General features: G+C 42.5%; 1 protein-coding gene across 2 annotated transcripts in view; it reads right to left on the minus strand.

The window, feature by feature from the left end:
- The window catches only part of LOC143025492 (putative methyltransferase DDB_G0268948), a 126,032-nt gene that overhangs the window by 77,232 nt on the left and 20,809 nt on the right, over window positions 1-27,991 (minus strand). For both annotated transcript variants that reach the window (XM_076185234.1, XM_076185233.1), the window contains 5 exons: window positions 15,917-16,034; window positions 15,512-15,672; window positions 11,344-11,468; window positions 3,288-3,373; window positions 2,886-2,998 (listed from right to left, as the gene is read on the minus strand). In XM_076185234.1, coding sequence (XP_076041349.1) covers window positions 2,886-2,998; window positions 3,288-3,373; window positions 11,344-11,468; window positions 15,512-15,672; window positions 15,917-16,027 — 596 coding nt within the window. In that variant the 5' untranslated portion in view covers window positions 16,028-16,034. The remainder of the gene's footprint in view (window positions 1-2,885; window positions 2,999-3,287; window positions 3,374-11,343; window positions 11,469-15,511; window positions 15,673-15,916; window positions 16,035-27,991) is intronic.

The raw sequence follows: 27,991 nt of genomic DNA on the forward strand, positions 1-27,991 counted from the left end.
TTGTTGGGTGGTAGTGGACCTTTTAATTTCGTTTCTACAATTCCCATTATGTCCAGTTCGTTTTCCTTCAGATAATCATAGCTCATTCAATCCTGTTATTAATCCATCTATATTTGTGTAACACACTTTTAGTTTTCTGCCACTTCCATTGTATTCTCTGTTTCCCTTTTGTTTTTCTCTAGTATGTCGTATTTCCTTACTTTCATATTCACTACTCTCCAATAGAACTTCTCTTTTTCTGACTGTGTCTTTTCTTGTTTTTTCCTTAGCTTCATGTCTTTTCATTTTTTCCTCCTCTCTTTCCTCTTTATTCATTTCTCTTTTTATCCATACCTTTTTATATTGTTCACTCGCTGCTAGTTTCCCTGTTTTTGCTAAGATATTCTCTGCCGTCATTTGTGACCTGAATTTAATCTTAATTGGTCTGGCCTTATCTGTACTATACTTTCCGAGTCTATACATCTCTTCAGTTTGTTTCATGATTTCAGGTTCATCTTCCTGAACTAATTCTAGTAAACTGCTTACTTTTTCTTTTTCCTCATTGATTCTTGAAGTTCTATCTAGGTTATGTTTCTCTTCCATTCCTAATATGAATATACATTTCTTTTTATCTGCTAAGTCTCTTACAATATTCTCCTTCTGTCTCATCACTTTGATAACTGAGTCTTCAGTTTGTTCTTTCATTTGCTGTTTAATTATGTCAGTAAATGCAACTTTACTGTTTTCCTGGCTTTTTTCCAACCCTGTGCTTCTTTTGCTATGGCCTTTTTGTTGTCTTTATTATTCCTCTTTAATTCTTCATTCTCTTCTTTTACTTCTTTTAACTGTCTTTTTAATTCTTCTATTTCATTAGTTAAATTTTTGTTTACCTTCTCTAGTTCTTCCAATTTTTCAACTCTCTTGGCAATCTTTGCTATGTTACTGAACCTACTTTCCCAATGTTCGGTCATTTTTTCAAGTTTTTCCTCTAGTCTTGCTAATTGGGGGAGGTTGGTATCCCCCCCCCCTCATTAAATCCCTGGAAATTATTATCTTCACTTTCCATTGTGCTGCTCTTATCTATATTTCTAATCTTTACATTTTTGTTAGTCCCTTCATCCAGAAAATCATCCTCGGTCCTTCTCTTGCTTACAAGACGCCTGGCCTCCTGGACCAAGTCCTCCCCTTCCTCATTTCCTTCCATTTCCCTCAGTATTTCCTCCCCTTCTCCTTTTTTATCACCTTCCCACTACACCACGAGCTTTCCCCTTCCCTATAAATACAATAAGGTACTTCCTTGATGTTGAGATCCACATACATTTCGCTTTTTCTTCTGAACTCCAATTCTCGCCGTCCATCCGACGAAAGTGTGTGTCTGTGTATTTACCTAGTTGTATTTACCTAGTTGTAATATACGGGAGGGGAGCTATGCTCGTGGTGACCCGTCTTTGTATCTCTCCGCATCAAGTTTTATCTTAAAATCTTGTATAGTGTTAGCACATACTGTTTTGTTGTCTAATTTGTTCCATGTATTTATCGCTCTGTGTGGGAAACTGTTCCTTTTCAAGTTTTTTCTATAACTATCCTTTTTCAATTTTTTTCCGTGCCCTCTTGTTTTACCGTTTTCCCATTCCTTTCATTATTCTGTAGATAGTTAGCAAACCTCCTCTTTCTCTTCTTTGTTCCAGAGTTGGTAGGTTCAATTTGGATAGTCTTTGCTCGTATGTTAGTTCGGCGAGTGTCGGTGCTAGTTTTGTTGTCGCTCTTTGTAATCTTTCTAGTTTCTTAATATTCTTTTTGGTACTGGGTGTCCAAAGTGATGCTGCATACTCGAGTTTTGGTCTTATTAGTGTAGTAAGTATTTTCCTTATCATTTCTTCGTCCATATAGGTAAATGCCACTTTGATTGCTCTCAATAAGTTGTAGGTTTCTCCGAACATCTTGTTTATATGCTTATCTGGTTTCATGTCCTTTCCAATCATCACTCCAAGATCTTTTTCATAGTTTGTTTTATTTATTTTTTCTTCCCCAATTCTGTAATCTTTTGATATTCTATTTTTACTCTTTCCAAATTCCATTATGCTGCATTTCTTAATATTGAATTTTACTTCCCATTTTTGAGTCCAATTCCATATTGTGTCCAGATCTTGTTGCAATGAGTTGCAGTCCTCTTCCGTTTTTACCTTCTTAAGTAATTTTGCATCATCTGCAAAAAAAATTATATAGCACTCCACGCCTTCATTCATGTCATTAACGTATACAGCGAACATGATCGGTGCCAGTACTGATCCTTGCGGAATCCCACTTTTTACTTCTTCCCAGTTGGAGAATTTTTCTCTAATTACAACTCTCATTTTCCTCCCAATCAGAAAGTCTTTCATCCATTCCAATAATTTTCCTCTGATGCCACCTTTTGACTCTATCTAATTTATTAGTTTCCTATGAGGTACCTTATCGAATGCCTTTTGAGGTACCTTATCGAATGCCTTTTGAGGTACCTTATCGAATGCCTTTTGTGTGAATGATATTTTGACACATCCTCAAGGGATTTCACCCTGTCTTTTTTTTCTGCATGAGTGGATGGAAGGGGGGGTTGCCAATTAAGTAAAGCAGCCTTGCTGTGTATATACTATGTCTTGCTGCTTTGCATTTGACCTAGGGCATTTCATGGATGGAGGGATGACCCATAATCCATGAGGAGACAAATGGGAGGGATGGAAAGGGTGATGCGAGTGAAATGGGTGGGAATAGGTACATGCCTCTGACTTAGCTACTTCCCTTATAAGTGGGAAAAAGCTCTTGGTATATAGATAGATATGTATTAGTTGTGCAATATCAATGCAAAGTATAAAATAGATCAAAACAGCCTTAGCTAAGGACAATCCTTATAAATAGCTACATCTCACCTTATTTGAACATAATCTTCAAAAGGAATTCTGAACCGAAGATTTCTGTAGTTACTGTAGTAAACATCCAAGCTCTCCTTCTTAATATATCCGTGCAGACTATCAAGGTACAACTTACCAAAAGTAAAAGAGAAAGAGAAGATCAGGTTTGAAGTAATAGTAGAATATAATTCACACACCATAGAAAATATGAAATAGATTTACTTAGGAGGCAAAATAGTATGTACAATTAGCACTGAAAGAAGCAATAGCTGGGGAGGCACCTGGATGAGAGCAGTATATATATATATATATATATATATATATATATATATATATATATATATATATATATATATATATATATGTATGTATGCACAAATACAATCATAGACAGATATGATACAAATATATTGTACTTACATCAGTGAATAGCTTGGTTAGTTTCTCTGTCTTGTTTTCCCAAATTGGCATGGGAAATTGGTAACCATACAGGGCTATGACACCACCTGTATGTGGAAAGAAGTATCACATCTCATTGTTGTGACTCTTGCAATGTATTGTCTACAAATATCAGTATTCTCTTGACATTGACAGCTGTGACTTCAATATTTCAATATTTTCAGCTACAATTATCATCATAACCTTTATACAACAATCATAAGATGATCTCTTCAGTCACTAAGGTTTTCTACCAGCATTTAGATACTTGGTTACCAACAGCCCTCTTCTTAATCAATGTAAACCAGAAGAACCTAACAAATTAAAAGCTAGCATTACCTAAAGCAGATAATCATGTACATAAATAAGCAATAATAGCTAGTAATGCCTGTGTGTTGATCCAGGCCTTATAAAACTAATTGTACTTACCCTCGTTGAAATGGGTATAATTTCTTATATAGTACTGCTTTTTTGTGTTGTTTTTAGACTGTTTTGATGTAATTCAGTCAAATAAAGCCTAAAGAGAGGTTCTGAGTATTCTGTGAAAATACCACAGTTTATTTGGCCGAATTAGGCTGCATCTGATCTGAAGATGGAGAAGTTCCTGAGGCCTGAATGCCTGAATGTATCTCCCAACTCGCCTACTGCTGCATGAGAATGGAGTCACTGGAATTGTATTTTCTCTGCATTCCTGGAATCCATCACAAACCTTAATCCTAGCAAACTGGATACACTAATAAATTCTATCTCTCCAACCATATATGGTTACATTACAGAGTGTACTACCTATGAATCAGCTGTAGATCTTCTCAAAGACCTCTATGTCAAGCCTAAAAATGAAGTGTTCGCAAGACACTTATTAGCTACTCATAAACAGCATGAAGGGGAGACAATGGATAAGTATCTACAAGAGCTTCAGCTGCTCAGCAAGAATTGTAACTTTAAGGCTGTTACTGCTTCACAGAATCAGGATGACTACATATGTGATTCTTTCATCAATGGTTTGCTCTCTCATACAATCAGGCAACAACTGCTTGAAAAAAAATGGACCTAAGTATAGCTGTTGATCAAGCCAGGACACTTGATGTTGCTCAGAGGACCTCGAAGTCTTTTTCTCGTTTTACTGTCTCTGGTGTAAGTGCTGCTACGACATTCGAGCCTGTTCGCACCAATTATGGGACTTGTGCTGCTGTAACATCTGAAACTGCCTATTCTGCTGAAAGGACCTGTGCTACTACCAATTCAAAGTCCTGATGCTATTTCTGTGGTGGTCCCCATCATAATCATGGACAGTGTCCTGCAAGAAATGTCACTTGTCATAAATATAATAAGCAGGGACATTTTGCTGAAGTGTGTCGGTCTACTACATTTTGTACTTCTGCATCCACTCAGTCTTCTACACTGGCAGTCATCTCTGCTTCTTCCCTGGGACTACTACGATGAGCAACTGTGTATGTTTTGGTTGGTAATAATGAAGCAATTGCTCTTATTGACACAGGGAGCTCTGAATCTTTCATCTCACATAGTTATGCCAAGAAGCACAAGTTGAAGGTTGTCCCAGTGACTGGAAGCATATCTATGGCCTCTTTGTCACTCACATCTCCTGTGAAGGGATGCTGCTTGGTTGACATCAATTTGAAAGGCGAGTGCTACTATAATACAAGGCTTTCTGTGCTGCCAGACTTGGTCAAGACTTCATGAGCCAGCACTCTAGTGTTACTGTGGACTTTGGCAGATCCAAGAAAGATCTAAAGATCTCCAACCCTGCCACTTGCAGCATACTGTCTGCTTTGATGGATACACCTTGTCTTTTTCAAGTATTGCTCCTCATTGTAAACCCATTGCAACAAAATCTCAGAGGTTTGGGGATGATGGTAAGTTCATAAAGTCTGAAATTACCAAGATGCTACATGATGGTGTTATTAAGGAGAGTACATCTCCATGGAGGGCACAAGTACTTATTATGTCGAATGAACACCACCAAAAGAGATTGGTTGTTGACTGTGCATATCCTCTACCAAGAATAGACAACCTTGTCACAGAACTGTCTCATTACAAGTACTATAGTTCACTGGACCAGAAAAGTGCTTATCACCAAATACCTATACAGGAAGAGGAAAAACCATATACTGCTTTTGAAGTGAATGGCAAGCTATACCCGTTCCACAGAGTACCATTCAGAGTTACAAATGGTATCACTTGCTTCCAGAGGACTACTGACAACATCATCAAGCAACACAATCTACATGAAACTTATGGTTATGTGGACAATATAGTTGTGGCAGGGAAGACCTAGCTGGAACATGAAGAGAACTTGGTGAAGTTTCAAGAAGCTGCCTGGTTCCACAACCTTACCTTCAATGAGACTAAACCTACCATTTCTACAAAATCTATAGATTTTCTTGGTTACACAATAACCCATGCCTCTCTCAAACCAGATTCTGAACATTTACATCCATTAAAAGAATTACCAATCCCTAAAGATTGTTCTTCCTTATGTCGTGTTATTGGTATGTTTTTCTATTATTCACAGTGGGTTTCCCCAATTCTCTGACAAGATCAGACCTCTTATTACCACTGACACTTTTCCTCAGGGTCTAGAGGCCCTGAAAGCCATTGATGATCCCAAAGAAGAGGTTAGGAATGCTGTTATTATACACTCAATTGATGAAACTATTCCTTTGGTAGTTGAATCTGTTGCATCCGATACAGCCATTGGTACTACTCTGAATCAGGCAGGCCATCCAGTTGCCTTTTTCTCTTGCATTCTCATACCTACTAAATGCAAACACTCTGCAGTAGAAAAGGAGGTGTGTGCAATTGTGGAATTTGTAAAAAAGACAATGTAAAAAAATAAACTGGTTTTATAAGGTGTATTATCTTGGATATCAGACAACTTGACCTAACATTAGATACATACTGGCAAAGGTGGAGGGTGGAGGAGGTTAGAGGCATTTTGTTTCATGCTCTTTCGGTCACTTTCGTTTACTTACTACACTTAGTGCTACACTTTATCCCTGAACTTAATTGCTACATTACAGTATTTTTCTTTATTTTACTTAACTTTATTTTCTTCACTGGTTTTTGCCTTTTTTGCCACCCTTTCCTCATTTACACCTGCAAGCCATTTTAAGAAAAAACTGTCCAAGGAAGTTTATTTTCTCCTTTCCAGAATGTTTCTGAAATGAGTTAGGCAAGTGACATTAAATAGCTCCGATGCAACTGGTTGCAACTTTTTCTGGGTGCTTCCTTTCAATGAACTGTGAAAGTTTCTCCCATATTCCCAACATTTCCTCTATCTCACTTATAGAGATAACATTCTTCTCCTGTGGCTCCTCCTCTGAATTAATTTCACTCAAAACTTTTGTATGGCGTTGCTCTTGTAGCTCCTTTAACTCCTCCGTTGTCAGTTTCTCGGAGTGCTCCTCAATGAGTTCATTCATGCCTCTTTCATCCACCTCCAGACCCAAGATCTTTCTGAGGGACACAATCTCCTCCACTGGCACTTTGGGTCCAGGTTAGACTCCTTCAAAGTCCCATTCAGTCACAACCTCAGGCCACAGCTTCTTCCATACAGAGGTCAAGGTTCTCATTGTAACACTGCCAGGCCATATCAATAATTTTGAGGCATATCATGATGTTGAAGTGGACCTTCCAGAACTCTCAAAGGGTGGGGTTTGTGTTCTCCATGACATTAAAACAGGTGGCTGGTGTAGAACTTTTTGAAATTAGAAATCACCTGCTAGTCCATGGGCTGCAGGATAGGGGTGGTGTTGGGTGGAAGGTAGAGAACCTTAATAAACTTGAACTCCTCGAGGATGTTGTCTTCCAGGTTCAGTGGGTGAGCAGGAGCATTGTTGAGGACAAGAAGGGCTTGCACAGGTAGGTTATTTTCCAAGAGATACTTCATAACAGAAGAACCAAAGATCAGTTTTACCCACTCCACAAAGAATTGCCTGGTGGCCCACACCTTCAGGTTTGCCCTCCACATAACCTGCAGTTTTTCTTTTATAATCTTACATGACTTAAGGTACCGAGGGAAGTGCTTATAGGTGAATGTGTCATAAAAGTTGTTCAATTTCTCTGGTGAACTTATGTATACTTACTCTATTGGAAAGAGTATTATTGCATACTAAATTGTTTTAGTAACATGTATATGTTATGTGTAGTTGATATATATATATATATATATATATATATATATTCTATGATGGTATCTGTGATCATTGAAGTATCCATAGGCATAGGTAATCAGCCTATGTAGGAAATGAAAGATTAGAGTCTTGGGAACAACTTCACAAAATTAAATTTCCTCTTACTCTCTTTTATATTTTCTTATGAATTTTTCATTTTGAATAGTAGAAACTTCAGTGAAAATCTGCTAGGATAAATGAAACAAAAAAATTAAGTTACAGTTTTCTTTATTTTTTTTTTCTTGCCAAATTAAAGGATGACTATTTCTCTTCACAAAATTGAAAGAATGAATAAAATCGAACAAAAAGAAACAGAGATATGGCTATCTAAATAAGAAAAACATTAACTTTTCAGGAGAGGCATTTAAAGTTTAAAAGGAGTGCACCGGCATTTAAAATCCTCCAGCCTCGTACTCACTCGTGACATTGTCTCTTTGTTTACATTTTCGTGTACAACTTACTTTCTCACGCAACTTATGCTATCGAAAATTTGACTTTATTTCAATATACAGAATGTTTTTTCAAGCAATGGGGTTGCCAATGTCGCGTGCGTGACTGGTAGGCTGACTGTTATGCAACAGAGCGACGTCCTTTCTCTTCCAGCTTTGAAAAGACACTGTGATGGTGACTGGTGATCTAGGGTTGGGCAAGTTACCAGATATCTCCATAAATATTAATTATAGTAAACAAAACAGAACTGGCTATCAAAATTTTGACTTTATTTCAATGTACAGAATGTTTTTTCATGCAATGGGGTTGCCAGAGGTTGCCAAAAATTTATCTATTTTATTCTATATATAAGAAAAGAAATAGAATTGAGCTGTAATATCTGGTCGAAGTGTTACCACCATCATAGAGAATTTTTTTAAATGTTTACCTAAATTTTTTTCATTTTCCAGAATTTTTCGAGTTTTCGCGCCTCACGGCCCCTTAAAGGCTCTGAGGTTTTCGGAATGATACATGAGCAGTGGCTTGATCTTGCATTACCACTTGCTTTGGCACAGTGTGAGAGTTTCACCCCATCGTCTCTCTGTAACTACTGGTTTATAATTCTGTTTACTGTTCCCTTCCATGGTTTTGTATTTCTTCTTTCACTTTTAATTTTCTTTCCATCACTTTTCTTAAGTATGTCTTTCACCTTGTCTTCCTGTAGAAAGTAAGTAATGTTTCTCGATGGGTTGAATTAAACAGAGGTAAAATATTTTCTTCTTTTCTTCCCAAAAAATATTACACTTGGCTTGTCAATTTACACCAAGACCCTCCCAACTGGGATCCTCAATCCACTCACTAAGCCACCTATGCACCAACGTCACAACTTTATTCATCCAATGATCTTTAAAGTTATAACTAATTGCCTCCCCCAAGGGTGTGACTTTTCTCCTGTATACCAATAAAAAAAATTCCTCCACCCTTTCTCCAATCAGAAAGACTGTTACAATGTCTTAAGCAATACTGCTTACATAAGCAACCATGATATCAATGCAGGAATGGCTTACTTTACATATTGTCACATCAGCATTAAAATCTGGTCCCTAGCATTTGTTTATAAACTCTAGACGAGGAGTGAGATTATGCAACTCCTTCACAACTATTAACAAACAACCTAAACATAAAAATTAAATTCTCGCCACCTACCCCTCTATCTACCTTACTTGTCTACCTTTATCTACTAGCTTCTTACTAAGGGTGAACCTATCCTTCATGGGTTTGTGGTCTGGCATCTTCTCCTCCGCTATTATGTAAGTCCTCCATGGCATTTTCTTCCAGAAGAGCCCTGTCTTGTCACAGCTGAAGACTTGCTGAGGGGTGTATCCTTTGGTTGCTATCAGTTTGCCAAAAGTTTTGCAGTAAGCCTTAGCTACCTTTACATCCGAACTTGCTGCTTCACCATGCCTGATGATGGAGTGAATACAGGTCCTTTTTCTAAAATTGTCAAACCAGCCCTGACTGGCTTTAAACCACTCTTCCAGTACATTGTCCGCTGAAGTGCCTTGGATCTGCTGCAGCAAATCAGCATTAATGACTCTTGCCTTCTCACAGACAATAGCCTCCGTCATGGCATCTCCTGCAAGTTGCTTCTCCATTAGCCACACCAACAGCAGATTTTCCATCTTTTCATGGACAGAGGTCTGGAGCTTAGAAATCATTTTAACGCCTTTGGCCCTTCTGCTTTAGTATTATACATATCGTAAATGTACTATGCTCTTACTGCCTCGCCAAGTCCATTACTCATGCACCGTGCTCATGTTTTTCTATAATTTCATGCTTTAATTCAATGAACACCATCTTCTTCTCAGCACTGTTCTTTCCACTCACTTTCTTAGAACCCATGGTTATAAAAAGAAATTTTATAAAATAAATTAACAATAAGCACAAAACATGAGCACAACTTATCACAGAGGCTTTCTCAGTGAAGAAAACAAGTGGACTGCACATGTGAGCTGCAGATGCTGGGCATGCATTATGTTGTGGCATTTGCTGTGCCAACTAGCAACGGCTCATACCTCAAATTTTGGATCATAATTCAAAGCAAAAAATTGAATGAGTGACAACTCATATCTCAGAAATCTCATAGGTTGGGGCACTCTTATGTTAAGGTACCACTGTATTTGATATGCCTTCCTACCTACATTCTGATTGTGGATCCTCATTTATGGCCAAGGATCTATGTGAATTCTTGCACAATCTAGTTATCATCACTAGTCGAACAATGCCTTATAATCCTCAAGGAAATGGGCAGTGTGAGAGGTATAATGCTATAATTTGGAAGTACATAACCCTTGCTCTGGCATCCAAGAACCTTCAAGAATGTCAATGGGAAACAGTGTTACCTGATGCTCTTCATTCAATTAGATCTCTGCTCTGCACAGCCACCAATGCTATGCCTCATGAGAGGCTCTTCTTGTACCAGCATCAATCTCCTAGTGGCCATTCATTACCAACTTGGTTTATCTGCTCCTGGACCTGTCTTACTATGATGTCATGTCTGCACCAGTAAATATGAGCCCCTTGTTGATGAGGTTCAATTGTTAAAAGCAAATCCACAATATGCTCATGTAAGATTTGCTGATGGATGCGAATCAACAATATCAGTGCATGACTTGGCTCCAACTGGTAATGTATCTTTGTATGAGAGCAAAAGGATCTCAACGTTGGCCCTTCTACAGTGACAGGTTCTATGAAGATTCTTACGGAGCCTACTGCCAATTTACCTGAATTGAAGTCTTCCGATACTATAGGTGATCAAAGTATATTCATCAAGTAAGGAAATATGAAGGTTGATTCACTTCTGGCCCAGATATCTGGTGCTCCAGCTAATCTCCAATGTAGGGATGAACCCTCCACTCCTATGCATACTGGTCCTGAACAACTGTGCCAATCTATGCGGGAACTCCACAAGCCTCTCCACTACATAGAGCAATGATTCATCAAGGGAAGGGAGAATGTGGTCATCTGGGCTTATAAATCTAATTGTAATTGTTAACCTAGTTGCAATGAGAATAATTTCTTAATCTGCCTTTTTGTTTTGTTTTCAGACTGTGTTGATGTAATTTGGTCAAATAAAGCCTAAACGAAGGTTCTGAGTATTCATTGAAAATACTACAGCTTGCAAGCACATAGAACTAACATCTTCATGATCTACATTGAAGGAACAATTTGTATACTGAAGTTATTACAAATAACAGCAGATAATTCCAAGCATACCAGTAAACACTTTCACCTATACTTTGATTATGCTGGTATATTAATAAGCTCATAAATAAAGCAAAGCAGCAGTTAATTTGTTATGCTTAATACTATCATAACTATGGTTAGCATCAAGATAGCAACAGTAGAAGTCTGACCTGGAACTAGTACCCTATCTGCCTCTATGAAGAACTTTGAAAGATCAAACCAGTGGCAGGCCTGGCCTGCATTCACCAGCTGTACACTCTGTGTTTCACAGGGCAGCTTTTCTGCTCTATTAACTCTGCAAGGAACTTTATTTTACTTTCATCAAGAAATGATGAGTCGCAGAAATGAAAGATGCAGTCCAGACATGGGGCTGGTGGGTCACAATTAACGGGTGGGTCAATAAGCAGATGATTAAAAGCATCAATAATAGTATTACTACTGCTTATATAAATTCATTATTACTATATGCAAAAAAGGGGCATTATCCCTCTTTCAATCTGTTTATGATTATCAGACCATGAAACTGATTACATAAGGTCAAGTTGGAGAACACAAAGGATTACAAAGGCGGAGCATGCCGACAGGAGACCTTTTGATCCATATCTAGGTCGGATGCGAAAAAGAATCATATTAATAATAAAACAATAAATAAAAACTATAATAATGTAAATAACAAATAAAATACATAAATAAATGCATAGGTATAGTTAAATAATAAACAAACAGGTAAATAGTAAATAATAATAAATTGACATAACAAATAATAAATGAAAATCAGACAGACAAATGATACCAAAATAAAAACAAATAATATAAGATAAATTATAATCATTACAGCATCTTACTTAGGTATTTATCTAACTGATTCTTAAAGCTTCGAACTGAACTACATTGCACTACCTGTGCAGGAAGTTTATTCCATTAATTTACTACACGGTTGGCAAAGTTGTTTCTACCTACTTCCAAATTGAATCTATTTCCGGATAGTTTGAGACCATTGTTTCTTGTCTGATTCTCATTCAATGTGAAAATTTTGTCACTTTTGATGTTGTCAATTCCCTTTAAAATCTTAAAGACCTGTATCAAGTCACCTCTGAGTCTACGTTTTTTTAGGGAAAACAGATTCATGTGTTTTAGTCGATTTTCGTATGATTTATTTTTGATATTTGGAATCAGTTTTGTGGCTCGCCGTTGTACTTTTTCCAGTCTGTCAATGTCTTTAATGAGATTCGGTGACCATACAGAAACAGCATATTCCAAATGTGGACGAACTAACGATTTATATAGCTTGTTAATGAGTGATGGACTTTTGAAATCAAAAGATCGCGCAATCAGTCCCAGAATCTTATTTGCTTTCTCAGAGGCTGAAATACACTGCTTGGATGATTTGAGGTCGTTACTGATGATTACGCCGAGATCTTTTTCACTATCCACTTTTGTTAACGAATTACCAAATAACTTGTAATCGTACTTACTGTTATTTTTACCTATGTGCATTACCTTGCATTTACTTGTGTTAAATTTCATTAGCCACTTTTCAGACCATTGCTGTAATTTATCTAAATCTACTTGAATATCTAATTGGTTTGAGTGATCATTTGCCACTCCGCACAGTTTTGTATCATCAGCAAATTTGGAAACAGTAGATTTTAGTCCATGGTCTATATCATTTATATATACTATGGATAGAAGTGGCCCAAGAACGGAACCCTGAGGAACTCCACTTGCAACACTTTTCCATCCAGAGGTTTTTCCATTTAAAACAACTCTCTGTTTTCGACCATTCAACCAATTACTAGTCCAACCTAATAGGCTACCACTTATTCCATGCAAAGCTAATTTAGTAAGTAGTCTTTCGTGTGGGACGGTATCAAAAGCTTTTGCAAAGTCTAGATATATTAAATCTATATTGTTTCTTTTGTCATAATTCGAGATAACTGTGTTGTAGAATTCGAGTAGGTTAGTCACGCAAGAACGTTTCCGTCTGAAACCATGCTGGCTATCATTTATCAAACGGTTACTTTCTAAATGATGTTCGATAGCATCTCTGATGATAGTTTCCATTATTTTTCCTACGATTGAAGTCAAACTTATAGGCCTATAGTTATTTGGCTTCTTTTTGTCACCTTTTTTGAATATGGGAGTAACGTTAGCTAGCTTCCATTCTCTTGGGACATCTCCGGATATGATGGATTTCTTGAAAATAATTTCTAATGGAACAACAATCTCATTTTTCATTTCCTTTAAGATTCTTGGATGCCAACCGTCAGGCCCTGGTGTTTTATTAACTTTGAGTTTGTCTATACACCTTTTAATTTTTTCTTTTGTTATATTTACCGTAGTGAGTAAGTTTACCCTAGACTTTTCACAGGTTTCAGTTTGGAATTCACTTGAGGTGTTTCGTTTACGAATACCGAGCTAAAATAATTGTTTAAGATATTACACATTCCTTCATTTGAATATTCAAGTTGACCGTCAGCAGATAATAGTGGACCAATGTGATTCCTAACAACCTTTTTATCTCTAATGTAACAATAGAATTCTTTGGGATTCTCTTTGGATTTATCAGCGATGTTCATTTCGTATTGTCGTTTTCTTTTCCTTATTGTCTTTTTTAAATCTCTCTGTATCGATACATAATTTTCATAGTCATTAGATGCACCCGAGCACTTATATTTCTTATAAGCCTGTCTCTTTTTAGCAATACTTTTTTCAGTTTCTTTGTCGAGCCACTTTGGGCGAGCCTCATTTGGGGGACGTCTGTCCTAAAGGAATGTAAGTTTGAATCATCTTAGTGAGCGTATTTTGAAATATTTCCCACATCTGATCTACAGGTCTTTCGTTTAATTTTGCCTCCCAATCTGTAAGCTGAAGCTCCTGACGTAGTCCTATGAACTGAGCTTTACTGAAATCGGGTATTTTAGAAATACAAGTATCTATTCTAAAATTGTTTAGGAGTTTGAATCTAACTAAGTTGTGATCGCTATTTGCAACAGATTCGCCGACTTCTACATCAGTTACCATGCTTTCGCGGCTAGTGATCAATAGATCGAGTAAGTTTCCATATCTTGTGGGCTCTTTTACATGCTGAATTAAGTAATTGTCACCAAGAAAATCAATCAAGCGACTACCTATATGGCCATGTTCAAGGGTCATCCAATCAATGTCAGTAAAATTGAAATCACCCATTATCAATAAATCCCGGTTGCAGAAACTAGACAGTTCTTGAAATAACAGTTGGTCGTCTGCTAATGATAATGTCTTTGGCCTATATATTACACCTATATTCATTTTTTGTCCATTTGTTTGGGTTAACTCAATCCACAAACTATCATATGCATCCTGTTTCACTTTCTCTAAAACACAAGCATGAACATTGTTTTTAACGTACAATAGAACCCCCCCCCACCTTTCTTGTGGTTTCTATCCTGATGAAAGTGTTTAAATCCCGCAATATTAAATTCAGCTTCGAACTCTGTACCATTTAACCATGTCTCAGTTATTCCTATCATATCGGGATTTTCGCTTTTGACATACGCCTGTATTTCTTGAAATTTGTACCTAATACTACGAGCATTAAAGTACATAATATTTTTCCTCCACTATAATTACATCCCATCGTGATCTTTTGTCTTCCACTGACATTACATCCTATCTTGATATTTTGGCCTTCATTGACATTCTGTCCGGTATCCCCTCCTAAAATCATATTTTGTCCTTCACTGACATTATATCCTACCGTGATATTTTCTCCTCCATTATCATTGCATCCTATTGTGATATTTTGTTCTCCACTATCATTACTTCCCATCGTGATCTTTTGTTCTCCACTGTCATTACATCCCATTGCGACATTTTGTCCTATGACATTACATCCTAATGTGACATTTCGTCCTCTAGCGACATTACATCCTATCATGATATTTTGGCCTTCATTGACATTCTGTCCGGTATCCCTTCCTAAAATTATATTTTGTCCTTCACTGACATTATATCCTACCGTGATATTTTCTCCTCTATTATCATTACATCCTATCGTGATATTATGTTCTCCACTATCACTGACATCATATCCTACCGTGATATTTTCTCCTCCATTATCATTACATCCTATCGTGATATTTTGTTCTCCACTATCATTACTTCTGCAATTGATCTCTTGCAGAAGACCTTCACCTTTCAGGTAAGACATTATATACTGTACATTACTGTACATTAGGCCACCTCCCCCTAGCTATCTGAACTACTAGGCAAAAGTAATGACCGTAGCTACAATTCAGTTACTCTTGGTATGATCTCTTTAGTTTTGAATGTGCCCATAACTTAGCTTCTACTCACTTATATGAAACATTAGCAAGTTTCTCCAGTTTATTTGCTTCAGCCACTTGAGCTTCAGATATGTCAAAACCAACTACATTCTTGAAGTGACTGCTTAAAACTCTAGTGCTCTGTCCTGAACCACAACCAACATCAATTGCATTATTCATTGGCCCTTTGCACTTGAAAAAAAAGAGATAAATCAGTCAATCCATTGCCCTGGTCTCCATAGCAGAAGACCCAGGGCCTATAGGTGGGACTATAAGTCCCTTAGAGAAGAGTTATAAATAGAGAAATATTAACTTCATGTGGCAAAAGAAAATTAGAACTTTTAGCTTATATATTTAATATTCACACTGGCTACACCTTTATTAGAAGAGCAATTTTTCTTTGGTTTGGTCAAGAGGAAACAAAATAAAAACAAACCTTTTCCTGAAGAAATGACAATATGTAGTTCACCAATGATGCAGGGACTTGAGGTCGAAATCTGGCATACATGGCAGCATGTGTCAGTCCTTCACAAAAAACACTTCCCATTGTTGTTCTAAAAGTGAAGACAAATTATCCTAAGTCTCATCAAAATTGGTTGGTAATTAAGGTCATAATACCATACTGACAGTATGTTATTTTCTCTCTCTCTCTCTCTCTCTCTCTCTCTCTCTCTTTCTCTCTCTCTCTCCACCAACTCTACTTTAAATTTTAATTCCAAACTATTTTCCCTTCATCTGCCACAGACAAACTTTAGAATTTTGCTGATTTGTGGTCCCTTGTTCACATTGCTATTCCTGCAATTTTATCCTGGTTTTGTTGTAATTAACAATCACATTACCTATTATTTGGTGGATGTAAGATGCATCTCTTATATACAAAAGTATATATATATAATATATATACATATACATATATATATACATATATATATATATATATATACATATATATATATATTTATATATATATACATATATATATACATATATATACATATATATATATTTATATATATATGCATATATATATATATATATATATATATACAGTCAAAGCCCTTGTATCCGGCACCAATGGGGCTGAAGATGTACCGGATACGAGAAAATGCCGGATACGGGAAGGGATATTAAAAAAAATACATTTATTTACATTGTTCTTTTACTTATTAATAGATATTAATTCGCTTTAATAATAAACACATCCACATATCTATATACTGTAAATTCTATCAGTATAGAGTAAATCCAATCAATATACATCAGTTATAATCATCACAGCATTACCAGTTATCTAATTCATCATCTGATAATTTTACGACGGAGTTGTGAATGGCCGCGTTCAGTGTTGGTGGCTGAGAGGGTGCATTCACCTCTACACTCGAGTTTTCTTTCACTAAATTTTGTACCAACTTTCATAAAATATATGATGTCTCTGCTTAGAATTTTTTCCTCTTTGTTTGTGCACTGTTCTGCAAATTTCACAAACACTGCTAGACCCTTCGCTGCATCCTTCCACGACACTTTCATCTCAGGGTCGTCTTCTTCACTATCTGCCTCTGTCGTTTTCGCGTGTTCATCGGGAAGTGATTGTAAAATTTCATCATCACTAAGTGAGAATGTTGCTGCTCGGTCACTGTCCATATCTACACAAACTTGTATCGCTTCGTCACTAATGCAAAGTTTAGCGCGACAACCTATCTTTCAATTCTTTCACCACCGATTCTTTCTTGCCGATGGAAAACCCTCAAATTTCTTATTCCCATCCTGATCTTCAAACATTATTTGCGAATATGATTTTCTCTAACATCGCATTAGAGTTTGTTGTTTTTCATCCTCCCAAGCTAGCGATTCCATAAAAATAGCATCTTTAACATTAAGCCTACGTTGGAATTCGGAAATGCTACCGCCCTCAAAATAAACTAGTTTGCGCATAGAACTTTTCCGATAATTCTTTTTAAAGTTTTGAATCACTCCTTGATCCGTGGGCTGGATCACACTTGTTACGTTCGGCGGTAAATGCACAATAGAAATGTTTCCATTGCTCAGTTCCTCAGCTTTACTGTTGTCGAGTAGGAGAATAAATTTGTTGTCCTCTAGAAGTCTTTTCGTTTTTTCATTTTTCTATTTTCGCCTTTCTTCAATCTTCTACATATATCCACCTCCTTCTGCTTAAGTGAAAGCACCACTGAGAAACCCTGGTGGCGGCGAGAGCAACTACAACCACGCGCAGGGATTTTAAACACACGCGGGATTTTTTTTTTTTTTTTTTTTTTTGTATACGTCTATCTTTATCACAATTTTTCGATTTTCGTGAAAAATATGCCGGTTATTTGAAGTGCCGGATACAAGAAGGCCGGATACCAGGGCTTTTACTGTACATTATATATATATACATATATATACATGTATATATATATAAGTATGTATATATATAATGTGTATATATATATACATGTATATATATATGTATATATATATATTATATATATATATATATATATATAGGTATATATATATACATACCAAGGGCTTTTCCCCTTACAAGGGAGGTAGCCAAGTCAAAAGGCAAGTTCCCACCTATGAATATCTATATGTCATATGGAAATAATTGTCATATGAGGAGGAGGAGTGAGGACAATCTTCCTAGCATATATACAAGTAGAAATAATTAATTCTTAGTTATTTTAATGCCAGTATTCTTTATACATTCCACATTTTTTTCTCTTACCGAATTTACTTTGGAAGTCTCTCGCGGTTGTCAACGTTTCGGAACTGCTTGGTTCCATTTTTAGGTGCAGGATGGGTAATTTACACGGGTCGTAGGAATCACTGAAAACGGTGATGTGATGTGGTGACGCGCCGCTGGTCAGCCAATCAGGAACTTGGAAAGCTCCCCACGTTCCTTCCAGCCTCCTTTAGAAGGTCGGCGTTTCGCCGAGATGAGCAGATTCAACACACCGCTCCTAGAGGTCGGACGTCTCTTCAACCAGCTCTCTCAACAAGCTCCAAGTATCATCGCCGGCCGGTGGTGGCTGGGAGATAAATCTCCTAGTTGCCGCCGGTCTGGCATGGCCGACCTCTACGCTGACGTCGGCAGGCGGGTTTACACCAATACAAATACACACACACATTTCCCAAGTCACGTAAATCTCTGTTTTCAGAGTAGTGCTTGGAAGAAAAGAGGCACATGCACACTTTCTCGCTAGCAAAGCAGAGGCCCAATCGTCTCTCTCAGTACGCCCAATCTGACCGCGGGCTGGTTGACGGAGAGACTTGGGACACCTTTCTGTCCGACCGGCCCGCAACCAAACGCTGGCCTCTCGCTGACGCTGGTGAGCGAGTTTACACTTCTGACATTTTCACACAATTCCCAATCGCGTAATTCTCTGTTTTCAGAGTTGTGATTGGAAGGAAAGAGACCATACAACACCCGCCCGTCTGCCCCTCCCTCGCATCGCCACTGAATCTACTCTTCCGAATTCCAAACCCAGTCTGGGGATAAACAGACAACGCTCGCCCCACCTGTGGCTCATCAGGTTCGCCCTCGCCAGCGGTGGCGGCGGGGAGTTATCTCCTTGCCGCTCCCGTTCTGGTCACTGATCTCTCGTTGACGTCGGCAGGCGGGTGTACACCGCCCGTCTGCCCCCCCTCGCACCGCCCCTTGATCAGCTCTAAAAGGACTTCAAACCCAGTCTGGGGATAAACAGACAACGCTCGCCCCACCTGTGGCTTATCAGGTTCGCCCTCGCCAGCGGTGGCGGCGGGGAGTTATCTCCTTGCCGCTCCCGTTCTGGTCACTGATCTCTCGTTGACGTCGGCAGGCGGGTGTACACCACCCGTCTGCCCCCCCTCGCTCCGCCCCTTGATCAGATCTAAAAGGACTTCAAACCCAAAACCTGGGGATAATCAGGGGACGCTCGCCCCACCTGTGGCTTATCAGGTTCGCCCTCTACACGCGGAAAGTGAAATCAACTCACTTCTCGTAAGATACACACATACACCTCTCACGAACAGAGCCACAAATCACGCACAAACATAAACACTTACTTTTTCTTCGACTAAAATTCGCTTCCTTTCTAACTTTCTCTTCTACTACATCTTCTCATTTCAGTTTACCTCCCACTAAAGATTTTTCCGTTTTTCCACCTTTCTCTACTACTACGCCTCTTACCATTTTCTAAACTTTCGTTGGTGATCCTAACCCCGTTGGTAATCCCAACCTCCTAACCTCCGGCGTCAGGCGCTTCCCTCCAAGCTCCTGGTCAAGTCCTCCTATGCCATGACAACAATCTAGCCCCTAATTGCTCGCGATTCGCCCGGTGGCAATAGCCCTCTTTTATACACTACTATCTTTTCATTTTCTAACAGACGTTCTTCCCCTCCCACAAAACCCGATCCCGCGCAGGCGAGGTGGTCTTTTCTTGAATTCCAGAATTCCAGATCTCTCCCGACTTCTCTACCGAGATCTCTCCCGACTTCTCTACCGAGTTCTCTACCAACTTCTCTCCCGGGCGCAACTCCAAGCAGCAGTTCTCTCCAGCAAGCCGCCTCGGGACCAGTCCTCTCCAGCAAGCTGCCTCGGGACCAGTTCTCTCCAGCAAGCCGCCTCATTCCCTCCTGTGGCTCTTCGCCCACATCCACGACGCTTGATGAGGCCTTCACTCTGGACCTTCTCCCAACGAGACTACGTCCGTTCCCTCCGAGCAAATTAACCATTAAACCTTAGTTTTAGTGTTATTGTGAATCTCATTTTCCCTGGTTTGCCCATACCGAACCAAACCCACCACAAAGTGGTGACCCCGAGTGAGGACAACCAGGAAGATGGCAGGCAGGCAGGCCCGCAAGTTACACTTCACGCCCAGGCATGCCCAGCCCAGCCCACCTCCGCCGACCCGGCCTGCCCAGCCCCGCAGATCCGGGCTGCCCAGGCCCGGACTGTTCTCACCAGCCACCACAGCAGTCACCGCCGCTGCCACCACTCTAGTCATCGCCGCTGCCGCCACTCCAGTCATCGCCATTGCAGCCCTCGCCGCTGTCGCCACTGCAGCCCTCGCCGCTGCCGCCACTGCAGCCCTCGCCGCTGCCGCCACTGCAGCCCTCGCCGCTGTCGCCACTGCAGCCCTCGCCGCTGCCGCCACTGCAGCCTCCGCCGCTGCCGCCACTGCAGCCGCAGCCACCTCCGCTGTCGCCACTGCAGCCGCAGCCACCTCCGCTGTTGCCACTGCAGCCGCAGCCACCTCCGCTGTCGTCATTGCAGCCGTAGCCACCGCCGCTGCCGCCACCGCAGCCCTCTCCGCTGCCGCCACTGCAGCCGTAGCCACCTCCGCTGCCACCACTGCAGCCGCAGCCACCTCCGTTGCCGCCACTGCAATCGCAGCCACCTCCGCTGTCACCACTGCAGCCGTAGCCACCTCTGCTATCACCATTGCAACCGCAGCCACCTCCGCTGTCGCCACTGCAGCCGCAGCCACCTCCGCTGTCGCCACTGCAGCCGCAGCCACCTCCGCTGTCGCCACTGCAGCCGCAGCCACCTCCGCTGTCGCCACTGCAGCCGCAGCCACCTCCGCTGTCGCCATTGCAGCCGCAGCCACCTCCGCTGTCGCCACTGCAGCCGCAGCCACCTCCGCTGTCGCCATTGCAGCCGTAGCCACCGCCGCTGTCGCCATTGCAGCCGATTCTGCCACATCACTCGCGCCTCGCCCTACCTCCGCGGCGCTCGCTCCCAAAGAAGGGGGGGAGTATTGTGGTGACGCGCCGCTGGTCAGCCAATCAGGAACTTGGAAAGCTCCTCACGTTCCCGCCAGCCCCCCTTAAAAGGTCGGCGTTTCAGCGCTCGCAGAACTCGGACGTCTCCGCTCCAGCTCCAGCTACTCGCTAATCGCCCCTAGCATCGCCCCTTGAGTCTAACCGGCCAACTGACTCAACAGCAACGCCTACTCTCCGTAAGTACAGAAATCTCAGGGTAAACACAGACACAAAAGTGCTTAATATCCATTGATACTCAGTGGTGTACTTTACTTACACAACACTTCCGAAGTCACGTAATCGTTCTCTGTTTTCAGAGTCTTGCCTTCGCAGAAAAGAGAAAGAACACTACACATTTAGCTGTGCCTGCATCTAGATTACAGTTAACACAAGTGCTTAATATCCATTGATACTTAGTACTTTACATACACAACACTTCCGAAGTCACGTAATCGCTCTCTGTTTTCAGAGTCTTGCCTTCGTAGAAAAGAGAAAAGAGAAATAACACTACACATTTAGTCTTCGACTTGGTTATAACCAGTACACATCAACATTGCCCGCCTTCTGTATCCTCTTTTAGCGCCTTAAGGAAATTCGTGTCTTGACCGTCTTCTTCGTAGGTGCTTCTGCTCTTCCTCTTTCTCTCCTTCCCTGACGTGTCTAACTCTCGTAGAACTTACCGTCAAGCGCCCTCATCATGAGAACCAACTATCAAGTGGTTTTTGTGAGAGGCAACTCACGCCCGGATGGCATCTCGCTTGTGGACGATGCCAACCAATTAAGCGGTGTGATAGGCAGTGCTCCTGTGCGCTTTGCCCAGACGGAAGGGGCAAATGTCCTGTTCCACTTGATGGATCAGGATAGTCTCGATGCCTGCTTCGATAAGAGGACTGTGATCAGGCTGGAGAAGCTGGGTTTCTCTCCCCGTAGGGTCACACCCACCTACGCTCATGTCAGAGCGTCCATGTACGTGGGTAGGATGGTCCTTGACAAGCTCGGGGATAAGGAAGCCATTCTGTGTGACCTAAGGGAGAGGAACTCGGATGTTGACTTTGTCGATGCCTTCCGGCCTCCGGGCACTGATTTCGTCAGGATTTCCCTTAAATCTAGGTCCGACCTTGAGAAGATTCTCAGGGTAGGACTCAAGATTAGTTTCTTATATCTGCCCCCATCCTCTATTAGAGAATTCAAAAACATACAAGTCAGGCAATGCCTGATATGTTACTCCCTGCAACATGAATCCCGATCCTGTCCTCAACCCAATCTGACTAGATGCTCCAAGTGTGCTACCGACGGACATCGGTATAGAGAATGCGAGGCAGCGAGACTCAAGTGTCTCCTATGTGGGGGAACCCACAGCGCCATCTCCAATTCCTGCCCGGAAAGGAGAAAGGCGGCTGACACAGCGCAGCCTGCTCAACCGGTGGCTAGGTCAGCTCCCAACACCCGCCCCCAACCTGCGCAACCCTCTAATCCTCGTCCTAAAACCAAAACCTCCTCCTCCTCCTCCTCCTCCTCCTCCCCCCCCTCCTCCTCCTCCTCCACCCCCACTCCCTCCTCCCCATCCCAAGGCAAAATCCCTCAACCCCCCACCCCCAAACCCAGAACCCACCCAGGTGTAAAGAGGAGGGCTAGCTCCCCAGCTGCCGCCCCTGACCAGGAGCCTTCTTGCGCCCCCAAGGAGCAGCGGACGCAGAGGACGAAGTCCAAGCGTTCTCGCCAGGATGCGAGCAGGCCCTCCACCTGTACCGAAGTCCCTAGCATGGTTGCATCAATTATCGGCAGCACCCTGGAAAGGGAGGCAGCTGGTAATCTCCAGTGTCCTTCTGGAGACGAAAGGTGCAACCAGGCGAGGGACGCTCAAGTACTTGCTCTGAGTATTGTCTATTCGGCAATGCTCATGTCCAAGAGCAAGGAGCAGGTGCAGGAAGTGCTGTCCACAGCACTCACTCACCTGGGCTTACCTGCCTTCCCCATTCCACCTCACGTCCTAGAGGCTATTCCCTTTGGTCCCAACAACCCATCCTATCCTCACCCAGCCCCTACCCCTCCCACCACCGCTCCCTCTGTTTCCACACCCCCTCCCTCCTCCTCCTCCTCCTCCTCCTCCTCCTCCTCCTCCTCCTCCTCCCCCACCTCCTCCTCTTCCACCTCCTCCTCTTCCACCTCCTCCTCCTCCTCCTCCACCTGCCCCAAGAAGGCTGCGCAAGAACCTAAACCTAACCCCAGGCAATCACGCCCCAAGTCCAGGGCATACAGACATGAATCCTACCAACGTAGCAACCGTTCACGCTCCCCGATCCTAAGCCCCCGCTCCTCCTCGTCAGGGGCAAACAAATCCTCCTCCGAGCTCCCGCGCCGTGTGGCCATACCACGAGCCAGCTCGACTGGGAGGCCTAAGTTGAACCTGACGAAACTCACAAAGGAGACGCTGCGGGACATAATCCCCTTCACCAGCACTATTCCAGACACTGTCCAGTCTAGTGGTAGTGCATCCTCCTCCTCCTTCGACAGCGAAGTGCTTACCCTCCAAGCCCCTAAGGCTAACTAAGCTTCCTCTTAAAACTCCCAACTAGTAGGACTCACTAAAGACAACTATTCCTATGGATAGATTGGATTTACGTGTGCTCTACCAGAACGTCCGTCACTGGGCCCCACAAAGGACCAGCACCTTGTTAGAGATTGCCAGACACGGTCCTGATGTCATTTGTTTGACTTCGATGGGTGATCCAGCCCCCGACTCTCTTCCCAAGATTCAAGGCTTCAACACTTGGAGTCGGGGTCTTGCTTTGCACTCGGGCGTCTGTATTTTGGCCAGGAAGTCCCTCCAGGCAACTATACTTGATCAATTTCATTATGAGCAGATGCTCGCGATCAAGTTAAGCACCACTCGCGGTCCCATCCTCCTCTGTACCCTCTACCGCCCTCCCCGTATCCCCTTCCTCCCCTTTGTTGACATTGCCAAGGTGATGTCATACAAAATCCCAACCTTCTTCATTGGCGATTTCAACTGCAGTCATGCTGCTTGGAGCCCTGGAACGCACAACAGCAGCTCAGTGAGTCGGCAACTACACTCTCTTACTATACTTCACCACCTAGGATTGCAGGGTAAGCCCGACCTGGTGTTCTCCAACAGCCGAGCTTTCTTCCTCAACTCCACTATCTCACCCGGTGCCCCCACCCTCTCAGACCACATACCCTTAATCCTTCGCATCTCCACCTCACCCATCCTTATCCCCAGTGAGCCTCGGTTACGTTACAGTCAGGCCGACTGGGAAGGCTTCAAAAACACTCTCACGACATACACCAACACAAACATGGACAACACTCCACAAGCGGCGATAGAGCAGGAATGGCGCTCACTTACAAAGTTTGTCAAAAACGCTGTAAAAAAGCACATTCCTAGAACAAAGCACCGAAAGATTGCCACGTTCACCGCTTCTATGCGCACTAACAGACTACGCATTGCACTACAAAACAGATCTACAGATCTATTACAAGCACCCCTAGAGGCCCGTGTAGCCATCCTAAGAGACATGCACTGGCTACAGAGTAGCCTGAGGAAGTCCCTCTACATCGATTCACATCGAGAAGAGGAGCAACTGATGGCCTCGCTCTCCGGCGCCTGTGAGAAGGACCCTTCCAAGTTCTGGAGGACCCTCAAACGTGAGCTGGAGGAGTGCTCTGTGCCACCACCCAAGGTCATCAACCATCTTAACCACTCTGCACACTCCCCCCAACACCAAGCTGACCTTCTGGCGTCAGCATGGAGTGAGGTCTTTAAGCCCCATCCTGTGCAAGGACCACATTGCTTTAGCACCTTGCACAGTGTTAACTCATTCATGAACAGCTGTAGTGACCTCATTCCCGATGAGACTGTTATCTCTCCAAGTTAGATGAAGATGATCCCCTTATCTGCCCCATCGTTTTGGAGGAGGTAAAGGGGGTTATCTCGGCACTAAAACTAAAATCCCCTGGCCCTTCAGGCATCGATGCACACATACTCAAACGTATGCCAGACAACATAATCTCACACATGACGACACTATATAACAGCTCACTAGCCTCTGGGTACTTCCCACAACTATTCAAGGCCTCCCATACCATCCTCATTCCTAAACCCCAGAAACCCGCCTCCGCCCCCCTTTCATATCGGCCCATCTCCCTTCTGGAGTACTTTGGAAAGGTGTTCGAGCACGTCTTAAGCCGCCGCCTGACCGTGTACCTAGAGACGGAGAATGTGCTGAGGGACTGCCAGTTTGGTTTTCGGCCGGGGCGCGGTGCAGAAGACGTAATATCCATAATCACTCAATGGGTTCAAAGACCGCCAGACGGTCGCCCTGGTAAGGCCATTTTGGTTTGTAAGGATGTGGAGAAGGCATTCGATGCTGTCTGGCACGAGGGCCTTAAGTACAAATTGTACCACAACTTCGACTTTGCCCTGCCGTTCACAAGGTTGCTCTGCAACTACCTGGACGACAGGTCAATTAGAATAAAGTGGCGGGGCTGTCTGTCCCAACCTTTTGTGCCGAAGGCTGGAGTGCCGCAAGGGTCAGTCCTTGCCTCCACTCTGTACAATCTATATACGAATGACCTGCCAGAGCCGGCTTATCCTCGCAACCAGGCTCTAACTCTTTCGTATGCGGACGACACTAACCACATAAGCAGACACAAAACGCTGCAGGGAGCGTTACACGTAATGCAAAACATCCTAGACGGGGCACACGCGTGGGAGCAACAGTGGCGCATTAAGACCAACGCGTCGAAATGCAATGCTGTACACTTCCGCTGCAAACGAACCAACAGAACAATCACAAACACTCCTCTTAAAATAAACAACACAAACATCCCAGCGAAGGACCATACCCGTGTGCTGGGTAGCACACTTGATAATGGCCTTACCTGGACCCCACACTTCCGCAAGCAGGGAGCGAAGGCTAGGGCTGTGCTGGGTAAGCTCAGACGCTTCAAAACTGCAACACTGAGAACCAAACGTCGATTGTACCTAGCCCTCGTCAGACCGATTCTGTGCCAGTCCCCGGGACTAAGCCAGCTGACATGTGCCACCAATAACTACGAGCATCAGAAGGTTCAGAATGCCGCTGTCCAGTTCATCACGGGCTCGCGATGGAGCGACTTCAGAACCACTGAGTCTCTACACCAAATTTCCAACATCCGTCCACTCAACCAACACAAACACAAACTTCACTCAAGACACCTAGAAAAACTGCACGCCAAACACAAACATCTGATACAACATATTACACCTAGACCACACCGTACAGACTATCTGTCAGCTGCGCCCGTCCCACGTGCGGTGTACACGATAAAACGTGTATAACCGCACCAACAAGTAACACACCCCTTCACCAGCTTGACTGGTGATAACCGCAATAATGTAATAATAATAATAGTAATGGTAATAATAATGATAATAATAATAATAATAATATCGTTACTCAAACCCGACCTGGGGTAAAACAGGAATCCTCATGCCTTACCTGGGGCTAATCAGGAACGCCCTCTACACGCGGGAAGTGAAATCTACTCACTAACCGTAAATTACACACATACACCTCTCACGAACATAGCCGCATCCCACGCACAAACATATACACTTCCTTTTTCTTCGACTAAAATTCGCTTCCTTTCTCACTTTCTCTTATACTACATCTTCTCATTTCAGTTTACCTCCCACTAAAGATTTTTCCGTTTTTCCCCCTTTCTCTACGCCTCCTACCATTTTCTAAACTTTCGTTGGTGATCCTAACCCCGCTGGTAACCCCGTTGGTAATCCCAACCTCCTAACCTCCGGCGTCAGGCGCTTCCCTCCAAGCTCCTGGTCAAGTCCTCCTATGCCATGACAACAATCTAGCCCCTAATTGCTCGCGATTCGCCCGGTGGCAATAGCCCTCTTTTATACACTACTATCTTTTCATTTTCTAACAGACGTTCTTCCCCTCCCACAAAACCCGATCCCGCGCAAGCGAGGTGGTCTTTTCTTGAATTCCAGAATTCCAGATCTCTCCTGACTTCTCTACCGAGTTCTCTACCGACTTCTCTCCCGGGCTCAACTCCAAGCAGCAGTTCTCTCCAGCAAGCCGCCTCGGGACCAGTCCTCTCCAGCAAGCTGCCTCGGGACCAGTTCGCTCCAGCAAGCCGCCAGCAAGTCGCCTCATTCCCTCCTGTTGCTCTTCGCCCACAGCCACGACGCTTGATGAGGCCTTCACTCCGGACCTTCTCCCAACGAGACTACGTCCGTTCCCTCCGAGCATATTAACCATTAAACCTTAGTTTTAGTGTTATTGTGAGTCTCATTTTCCCTGGCTTGTCCATACCGAACTAAACCCACAACAATGTCATCGCTGATTGGCTCCCACGGACCAATGGGAGAGCGTGGGGCGAGGTTAACTCTGGACCTATCCCGGTGGGGCTAGCCGGCCTTCTGTTTCCCAGTCGCTTTAAGTTTGAAGATCATCAACTTGGATATTCATGGAAAACTTTTTTCTCTCTCTACTATGGGTCTATTCGGTCTATATATCTTTTTGTTAATGGTTTATGGTATGAGGTGGTGAAATGTGACTTAATGGATCCGTTGTGTGACAAGGTAAGCGCCGTGTCAGTAATCTATCTTGTGATGGCAAGTGGGAAGCGTGGACCTCAAAGGATTACAAAGGTGGAACATGCCGACAGGAGACCTTTTGGTCCATATCTAGGTCGGATGCGAAAAAATATAATAATGATAAATGAATAAATAAACAAATAA

The sequence above is a fragment of the Oratosquilla oratoria genome, chromosome 5, assembly GCF_046742065.1.
Source record: "Oratosquilla oratoria isolate Oo_2021 chromosome 5, ASM4674206v1, whole genome shotgun sequence".
Lineage (NCBI taxonomy): Eukaryota > Metazoa > Arthropoda > Malacostraca > Stomatopoda > Squillidae > Oratosquilla > Oratosquilla oratoria.